Genomic DNA, 9,959 nt, shown 5'->3' with positions numbered 1-9,959 from the left:
GTGGCTGCTGTCGGCTGGTCTCCCCAGCTGGCCCCTCCCCCAGCACAGTTACCCACTGACTCCTGACACCCTCCTTCCCCTCCTCTCCTGGGCAGCAGGAGGAGCAGAGAAACCTCAGGCACCGGGGCCAGGCAGGCTGGGCTTGAGCCCGACTTGCCCATACATCACTGGTGTGCCCAAGGACTCTGTCATCAGACAATGTGGAAAATGATAACTACTTTTCAGCTGTTGTGCAGGATGAGGCATCACACTCATAAAGCACCCACAGAGGAAGTGACACACAGTAGGGTTCGGAAGCTAGGAGTTACTCTTTCTTTTTTCCTTATGCTTTGCTCTGCCAACGCCACTCCCCTAACTCCCTGCCAACTTCCCAGAAATTACTGGTGGGTCACTGAGGGGCAAATCAGATACTGGCAGCTTATCTGTTACCAGCCTGGAAAAGGACAGCAGTTGTCAACTGCTGAAAAATCACGTCGCCTTTGTGACTAACTGAATTAACACCTGTGACTTTGTATTTGTAACTCAAAGACTGCAGTTTTCCTCAATAAAACAAGAAAGGGATCTTCCACACCCCACCAAGCCCTGCTTCCCTGTTCCTCCTGTTGGTCCTTTTGCCGGAAGCACTACTTTTATGATCATAAGTAGATCACGAAAGCTGCCGGATCCAAAGATGTTTTTTCAAGGCCCCTGCAATATATCTGTTACCTCACAATGACCCAGTGAGGACACAGGTAAGTATCATTATCTCTACAAGAGGGAGATAGGAAAACAGAGATAGCAAGAGATTAATTTTGCTTGGGCTGACAAAGCAAGTCAGCGGGGAAGCCTGGTGTCAGGACTCCTTACTTCTACTCCGTTCACTACCCTACACTGCTTCCCCAAAGCTGCCCACCAGCCCCAGTGCCCTCGTCCCGCTCACGTAGATGCCTGCCTGGACGGCAGCCTCCGCCCCCGTGCACTCGATGGTGATTTCCGGCTTGCACCCCAGCAGACTTTCCACTTTACTGGCGATTTCCTGAGGGCTCTCTTTGGAGATCTGGAGGATGAGATCTGCCCCAACTTCCTTGGCTTTGGACAACCGAGAGGCAGACAGATCTAAAGTTGAACAAAAGTTTCTTTCAAACTGAGAAACTGGATGGGTGATTAGGGAGAAAATAAAATGAAGGCACAGGTTCTGACGCCAACGAAGCTCTGAGTTAGTGGGTAGTGTCGGTGAACCCAACACAAACACTCCACATCCCCACATAAACATACTATCACAGATACCCTCTACACACACACTCTCTCACACTCCTCTACAATCCACACCCCCATACACACCACATAGCTACACACACACACACACACTCTCAGATACCCTCCCTCATACACACTCACACATCTGTATAATCCCACAAATCTCTATGTATACCACACAACTCACCACACATCTACATACACATATATACACACTCAGATACCTCTCCTCACACACACACTCTTGCTAACAGATACCTCTCCTCACACACATATCCTTCTCACATCTCCCACACATACCATACATGTTACACATAGACACTCTCTTGTATATATTATCACCCTCTAACACACATCATTAACTCCACATCACACACACAAACCCACCCTCTTTTCCCCCTGGGCTTGGTCAAATGTACCAAGAGCTGAATCTCCTCTTAGGGCCAAGGAGGTAGAATGGGCATCTGAGGTCCACATATAAAGACCCAGGTCCCTTTCTACACAACAACAACCCTCTCTCAGCAACTTCAGAAAAGACCCTCGTCCTGAGCCCTAACTTGGTCATCCCCTGGGTGAGCTTTTGAATCCTGGAGCCCACAAGAAAGGTGGAAGAGCCCCTTTAGAAACCCAGTACCTCAGGAAAGAAATGGGTCTCATGTCCCTGCTCCCAACTGGAAGCCCAGCTGTCTCCCCCTCAAGGAGATATAAAAAGAAAACCTCCTTACCAGTCACCACCACTTGAGCCGCTCCCATTGCCTTGGCCACGAGCAAAGTGACAAGTCCAATTGGCCCTGAGCAAGGCATAAAGAGGAGATTTTTGTTGAATATTTAATATCAGCTCTTCCCCATGCCCAGGCCATGGACAGGAACCATATCTTTTGTGTACCCCTAGCAGTTATCCCAATGCTTAGCATATAGTAGGACTTCAACAAATACTTGTAGAATGCATGAGTGAATGAATGCAGGAGGAAATGATTCTCTATATGAAATATTTGACCTTTGTATACCTCAGAACTAGAAATTTCCCACTTACTCTTAGGCACGCTTGGGGCTAATCTCAAAGAACCAGAGGATTCAAGGAAATACATACTTGTTCAGGGAACAAGAAGTCTCACAGGGTTTGGATGTATTTTCCTCTTCTCTCTTTGACCCCCCCCCCCCCGCCTTCCTGAGAACCCATCACACTGCCCTCCCAGAATATCCTTTTTAGGTGCCCTTCAAGATCACCCTGGAAGGTGTCCTTAGGTGAGCTGGCTCCCTGGGCTGACCCAACAGCTCCAGGATGCTCAGGTGTCCAAGAATTAGCCTGGAAACCACCCTACCTCCTCACAGTATCTGTGTGCTAGATGACACTATGGTTTTAATATAAACACTAGACCCACAAAATGAGATTGTACAGAACATCTTTGGGGATTTGCTTTTTTGGATACTCTTCCTGAAAACAATTTTGTGGGTTTCCCAAGAAAGCAAGAGGGGGAAAAAAAAAAAAAAACTGGAAAAATAGCTGAAATGTCCAACAAAGGAGTGATTAGTTACATAAACCTCAGTGGAATATTATGGAGCTATTAAAAATTATGTCATAACTCTTTATAATTTGACATGAAAAAAATGTTCACAATACGTTGATTGAAAAAAAGGAGTAGGTAAAATGAAGCACATTTAGCATGGTTTCATTAAGGGGGGAAAAAAAACAGATGAAAAGATTCTACTCCAAGATGTTAACAGTGATTCTGTCAGGCTGATGGGTGATGGGGCTATGGGTGAATTTCGGTGTGTGGGTGGGTGTGGGTATGTGGGTGTGTGTGTGTGTGTGTGTGTGTGAGTGACTTATTTTCCTTTTCTATGGCAAAAAGGTATTACTTAGCAGATTAAAAAAAAAAATCTGTCAACCGAGTTCTGCAGTCTGCTGGCAAGCTGACTTTACACCTTCAGCCCTCTTAGGAGGCCCTGTGGTCTCTTCTTTGGGCCTGCCAAAGAGAACCACTCACAAACGCACATGAGCAACGCCAGATCAGACCTTATTCTTCTCTTTATTCACCCTCCTTATTCTTCTCTTCCCCTACCCAGCATTCTGTCTGGGTTACCAGCTGTTAGAAGCTTAGAATGATTCAGTCTGAGGCTCCTGGGGCTTGTTCCAGGTGGCTGGAAACAGGGTAGGAGAGAAGGCAGCTAGCTGTACCCTACGTGCAGGCAGAGAGCTGGTTTATGGTGGTCTGGACTCCACTCCTTCTGCTGAGTCTGCCTCATTTGTGGATGGACTGGGCGACCACTTCTCTGGCATGACTTGTAATATCCCAAAGTTGCCCTTCCCTTCACTACCAAAAATATTTCTCTAGTTTCATGTCAACAGTTCAAAATAATCCCAAGATTCATTCTTTAAATGAACGAATAGGTTGTCACATGCTTAGGATATATAATCTTAGTTATCATCGTGTCTGTTGACATTAGCTTATTTAGAAAAGTGCTGGTCACTGACAGGATGGGATACTGTTATCTTCCCCTACCCAGAAAGATTCTAGAACCCATCCCAGCCCCTGGGGGGAGAGTGAGATAGCAGAGGGGTTCCCACACTCCCAGCTGATGCACTTATAACCAGGGTGTCGTCCATGTCTTACCAGCTCCACACACAAAGACCCTGTTGCCCAGGGTGACTCCAGCTCGCCGGCAGGCATGGATCCCCACAGACAGTGGCTCAATGAGGGCCCCTTCCTCAAAGGTGACATTGTCAGGAAGCCTGAGGAGTCATTTGACACAAACACTTAGCTCCTTCTGGGTTAGCAGTAATAACAATAACTAACATTTATTGAGCATTTATTTACATGCTGGACAGTGTGCAAGACAACTTACATAGATCCACTCATGTAAATCTTCAGAACAGTTTTATGATAGGTACTATTACTCCCATTTTACAGATGAGGAAGCTGAGGCTTAGAGGATTAAGTGACTTGCTCCAAAAGTTCAAAACTAGTGAGGGGTTCAAACAGTTCAAATCAGAACCCAGATATGTCTGATTCCAGAACTCATGCTATATTGCTCCCCTCTGGAAATGGTTTTGAGAAATCACTTCAGTGGATATGAACACATTTTTTTATCTTTCAAGTGCTACCCAAGATAAGGTATGGTGTGATTGTCATTAATAAATGAAAAGTCCCTTTAACAAGGAGTTAACATAGTCATACTCCAGCAGCTCATCTGCTTCTCAGACTTACAGCCTTTCTGGCTATAACCATCCCAACTACCAGCAGCTTTGCAAAACAGTGATTTAGAAGCTGGCATCTTGTCCCCAGAATCAGTCCGTTCACCATCCCCCACATTACATGTTTCAGAGGAGCCACGGCGGCTGCCTGGCTGTCCCAAGACTGGTCAGGACAGGAGAAGGGTCTGCCCTCCACAAAGCGGATGAAATGCTTTTTCACTGTCACTGCTGATGCTTGGTTTTCATTTCCAAGTCCACTGACATCTCAACCCTATTAATAATCCCAGTGATGATGACGGCAAACATTTGCATAAGGCTTTACAGATTAGAGGGCTTTTTCATCCATTATCTCATTTAATCCTCACAACTATGACCCTGTCAGGCAGGAAGGGCAAGCTCTATTTTTACCTTTATTTTACAGAAGAGGAAACTGAAACTGGATGACATTAAGAGACTTGCCCGAGGTTACAAGGCTTCGAGTGGAAAGGCAAGACTTGAATCCAGGTCTCCTGATTCCAGGTGTCCATTGCCTCCCCCACCCCAGCTGCCTCTCGGCATAAGCATCTCTGTAACTAACATCCAGTTTCTGTGAGTTCCTTACTGCCCAGTATTTATTCAGTGCCCCAGAGCTCCACATGCAGCAATATGAAAACCCTCAAGTTTCAAAAGGAAATGAAGGCCACCAAACCACTCCCGTGGTTCTCTGCTAGCTGTTTATGATCCGATAAAATAAATAACAAGGCCTATGGTTGACCTGGCTGAACCCACCCCTCCCCGCTCTTGTTCTTCCCTCCCTCCTTGCTCTTATCCTCCCCTGCCCTTCTGCTTCTCTCACAACATCCCCCACAACACGCCGATCCACGCTCCTGCTCTGCCTCCAGACATCAATTCTACCATGAAATAACCAAGACTCACACACTTCCTCAATGACCCCCCTCAGCCCCTTCACACTCAGGCCTTCCCTCTAAGCTGAGGGTGGCCTTTGGTCAGGAACCACCTGCTCCTCTGTCGTCCTGGCTTCTCCCTGGAATAAGAACATGAACGGGAGATGAGGCTGGGGCTGGGGATGAGAGAGGACTGTTATCCAGGAAATCGTTCTACTGATTAAGCAGATGCTGCCTTATTACTCCTGCACCTAACACAGTCAGCTGCGCAGGGACGCGGCCTGGCATGGAGGTGGAGCACTGGACAAGGAGCCCTGGGGTCCAGCCCTCTCTGCCACTGACCGTTGGAGAGTCACTGAGTCTTCCTTTCCCCAGTGGGGAATGAGGGGTGAGAGGACTCCAAGTTTCTCCCCATCTCTAACCTTTCGTGACTCTATAGACACCAGAGAATGACAAGGCAACTGGGTGGTTTTTGCAGGCGAGTTTACAGAGCAGGCAAAAGAGGGTAAAGGATGATCAAGAAGCCAAGGGGGAAGCAGGAAGACAGAAAATCAGGCAAGCAGGAAAATAAAGAGGCTGCGGTGGTGTTGCAATCCTCACAAAGAGAAACCAGAGAAGACAGCTTGGGTCCAGGGCAGGCTGGGTTCAAGGGCAGAAAGTGTCCTATACAGGCAGAGGTTGCATGTGCCCACAGTTCCTCCTAGGCCTCCCACTGCCACTTCCAGTGCTGACCAGCACCCCACCTTGCCCCCCAGCACGAGGCTCCCTTTCAGGCCCCAGACCACAAGACCATGGCTATGACCTACCAGGGTGCTTATTTACTAAGCACCTATTACATGCCAGGCTTTGTGCTGAGTGCTCTATATGTCTAATCTCATTGAATCCCATCAACAATTCTATGAAGGGGGTGCTACTATTATCTCTGTCTTATAGGGAGGATGTTGAAGCTTACAAAGTTTAAGTAACTTGCTCAAGGTCACACCGTTGAGAAATGTCACAGACCAGTGGTTAGTCTCGAGTTCTACCAATACGCTCCTGTCTTTCATGAAAGCGTTATTTGATGTCTTGACTTGGAAAGGGTCCAGGAACTGTGCGGTGGCTCAGGAACCACCTGCTGAAAGGTGGGCACTTTTGAGCTCCGTGGTCTCTGCCCACCTAACCTGCTTTCTTCTAGAACAGGTTTAGGTGTTGATTTAAACTCATCACAAAGTCTCTGGCCTGTGACTCCTCTCAAGGCTTCCAGTGGGGACTAGAAAAACTCAGATCTGTCAGACTGCCCCTGTGACTGGCACCTGGGCTCCACTCAGACAAGCTCCACCCTGGCTGACAGAGCCACTGCTGGGGCCAGGCTGGGACAGAAGGAGAATATGCCTGGGCCCCGTCACATCAGCACTGACAAGCTCCACAGGCTGGGACTCATGCAGAAAGTACAGAGCTTTGCTTCTGCCAGACACAAATTCTCACTTCTAAGCCATTTTGGGCAAGACTTGGGGTAGGGTACTAGGTACTGTGCCTTCCAACCTAGGAGGCTAGAAGTGCCTAGGTTGGAAGGCGTTCAAAATACCCAGTGGCTGTAACAATAGACTTGAGCAAACCAACGATAGAGAAGATGGTACAGGACTGTGCAGTATTTGTTCTGTTGGACATGGGGTTGCCATGTGTCGGAGCCAACTTGACAGCAACTAACAACAGTGGGTACAGGGTAGGAGCTTTGCAATCAGAGACCCAGTTTGGACTCCTGGTTCTTCTCTGTTCCTAAATCAGTTAGCCTCCTTTTGCCTCAGTTAACACTTGCATAAAACTACAATTATGGCACTCACTTCACAGGTTAAATAAAATTAAGATAAGGTGAAATACAAAGGTTAAATAAGGCATGCAAAGAACTCTGCACAAGGCCAGGCCGGTAGTGACAATAATCATGACTTTACACGCATTGCCTTATTTACTCTGATGATTAAATGAAACCGAAGAGGGGAAGGTTAAGCCACTTCCCCAAAGTCTCTTGCTGGGAGGGAGGGGATCCAGATGGCAGCCCAGGCTGCCTGCCCCCACAGCCCATGCCCTGGCACCACACCACGCCTCCTCAGTAAACGTCTGCTGTTACTGTTGTCACAGTCGTTGTTGTTACAGGTTCCCTTTCGGCAGCTGCACTGGAAACCAGTAAAAGACCGTGAACCATGCCAAGTTCTTCCCAGGATGGCTAGAGAGGGCTGAGCGATTTCTTGTTGCCGGCACTGCCATGCTCTAGGTGAAGGAAAGTTAGACTGAAAGATGAATTCGCCCTAGTGAGGCTACCCTCCCTCAATGACAGCCAGAAGGGCAGGCCTGCCTGGGGGATGCTTCATGTTTGGAATCATGAGCTGGAGTGAAAAAAGAAACCACCATGGGAAACTAGGAGAAAGATCACCCAACAAACAGAAGAGGAGAGGTCCCAGGAGGCAGGCGAGGCCGTGGGTACTGACTTGTAGCAGAAGTTGGCATTGTGCTTGTAGAAGCGGCAGAGGTTTCCGTCATCAGGGGGTGTAGCACAGAAGAAGATGGTTGGTGACAGGTTGTATCTGCCAATCTTGCAAAATTCATCAGTTTCTCGGGGAGCACCAGGCTCAATCGCAACACGATCACCTGGACAGGAAAACAAATATGGTACCATGTCCAAGAGTGGAAGCAGTGTCTGCTGGAAGGCACGCCCCCTCCTTTGCAGAAGCGTGGGATGGGGGTAGGAGGTAGAGGGGAGTCCAAGTGGGTACCATATGAAGCGCGGAATGACATTCTGAGGCACCACAAATATGAAAGGCGCCTGACTGAGGCAGCTGGACAAGAGGGGGGAAAGTGTTTCTCTGAGGCTTTGCCACTATCAATGTCTATTCACTTGAGATTGGGAAGGGGCGGTTGCAATTTAGAGACTGCCCCCTTGGTGCCTGTTACTCTTGCTACGCCTCTGCCCCTTCGCCTCATTCTTTGTTTTCCAACCTTAAAAACAGCAGAGGCAGAGAAAGGAAGCATGCTCACAGGCAGATGCCAGATGGGAAATCTAGCCGTATTGCCACCCTCCTCTGAGGAACCAGGGGGCCCAGCCCATCAGTGCTTCCAAAGGATACTGGGGCTGCAGCACAGATTCACACTCTGGGGAAAATGACCAGCCCACTTCTCCACCAACTGGTTTGGCCTGCCCTTTTATCGACTGGAGCAACAAGGCAACCTGCCCCTCTAGCTCCCCGGCCACATCCCGGGTTGGGAAACACAGAACCCAGCCCCATCTCTGAGGCAAGCCAGGTCCAGTCCCCATCTCAAACTGCTGCCAAGAGGTGGCTAGAGTGTACAGTTTGCAGACCTTTGTTTCTTCACCTATTCTGAAAATATTGGGTAAGTCTTTACAAAGACAAAAGCTGTAATTATGACATGTCTTGTGTTCAGTCTGGTTGTGTTTGGAAAATAACTGGATGTCAGCTGATTTCCAGTTAGCAGAACCAATACGTCTAACAATCTCCCAGGGCCTCAGACTCTGGTGCAGAGGAAAGTGGCATTTAAGGCTTGTGATCAGGAGGCTTTATCAAACTTCTACTCTGTCTCACGATCTGAGATTGGAAATCCAGAGTTAGAACTGCCCTCTAGTTGTTTTTTCCTATCCTTTTATTATGAAAAATTTCAAACATACAAAAGGTAAAAGAACTGTACAGTGAATACCCAGATAACCTCCACCTAGGTTCTTCGAATTAACATTTAGCTGTGTTCACTTTATTGCGTATCTATCTGCCCATCCCTCAGTCCATCTCTCCTCCATCTGTCAACCCATCTTCTTTTCTATGCATTTCAAAGTAGGCTGTAGACATGAGTACACTTCACACTTAAAGACTTCAGTATACGTACCATTAACTGGAATTCAATATCTGTTTATGATTCTTTTCTTTCTGGTGGGTAAAGCTTAGATACGATGAAATGTACAAATCTTAAGTGGATCATTAGGTGAATTTTGATAAATGTATTCACTGTGTAATGCAAAGCCCTATCTAGATATAGAAGGTTACCCTACCTCAGAAATTTCCTTCTTCCCTGTTAATCCCCACCTCCACCCCCACAGGCAACCAGTGTTCTGATTGTTTTTACCACAGATTACTACTGACTGTTCTAGAATATCATAAAAATGGGGTCATACAGTATGTACTCTTTTGGATCTGGCTTCTTTCACTCAGTATAATGCTTTTCAGATTGGTCCATGCTGTTGTATATTTCAGTAATTCATTCCTTTTTATTGCTGCATAGTGTTCCATTGTATGAATATACACAGTTTTGCCATTCTCCTGTTGGCAGACACCAAGGTTGTTTTAGGGGTATTATGCCTGCTTGTCTAGGATGAGAGTGCCTCAGAATTAGTCTCCTCTTCCACTGTTACTTCTCCATAGGGCCTGGCATTGTGCTAGACACACTTTTTAAAAAATTTTATTGTACTTTAGATGAAAGTTTATAACACAAACTAGTTTCTCATTCAAAAATTTACACACAAGAGGCAGGGCCAAGATGGCTGAGTAGTCAGACACTTCTGGTGGACCCTCTTACAACGAAGACTCGAAAAAACAAGTGATTCAATATATATGGCAATCTGGGAGCCCTGAACATCAAAGGCAGAGTTGAGGAACCAGACTGAG

The 9,959-nt window shown here is 47.1% G+C and overlaps 1 protein-coding gene across 1 annotated transcript in view; it reads right to left on the bottom strand.

The window, feature by feature from the left end:
* Nucleotides 1-865: 865 nt before the first annotated feature.
* The window catches only part of SORD (sorbitol dehydrogenase), a 33,905-nt gene continuing 24,811 nt past the window's right edge, over nucleotides 866-9,959 (bottom strand). Inside the window, exons 4-7 of the mRNA XM_023735102.1 lie at nucleotides 7,779-7,938; nucleotides 3,852-3,970; nucleotides 1,962-2,027; nucleotides 866-1,095 (exon numbers count right to left, since the gene is read on the bottom strand). Coding sequence (XP_023590870.1) covers nucleotides 866-1,095; nucleotides 1,962-2,027; nucleotides 3,852-3,970; nucleotides 7,779-7,938 — 575 coding nt within the window. The remainder of the gene's footprint in view (nucleotides 1,096-1,961; nucleotides 2,028-3,851; nucleotides 3,971-7,778; nucleotides 7,939-9,959) is intronic.

This window comes from Trichechus manatus, unplaced genomic scaffold, assembly GCF_000243295.1.
Source record: "Trichechus manatus latirostris isolate Lorelei unplaced genomic scaffold, TriManLat1.0 scaffold00076, whole genome shotgun sequence".
NCBI classification, from domain to species: Eukaryota; Metazoa; Chordata; class Mammalia; order Sirenia; family Trichechidae; genus Trichechus; species Trichechus manatus.
This window is presented reverse-complemented; position numbering and strand designations above follow the sequence as displayed.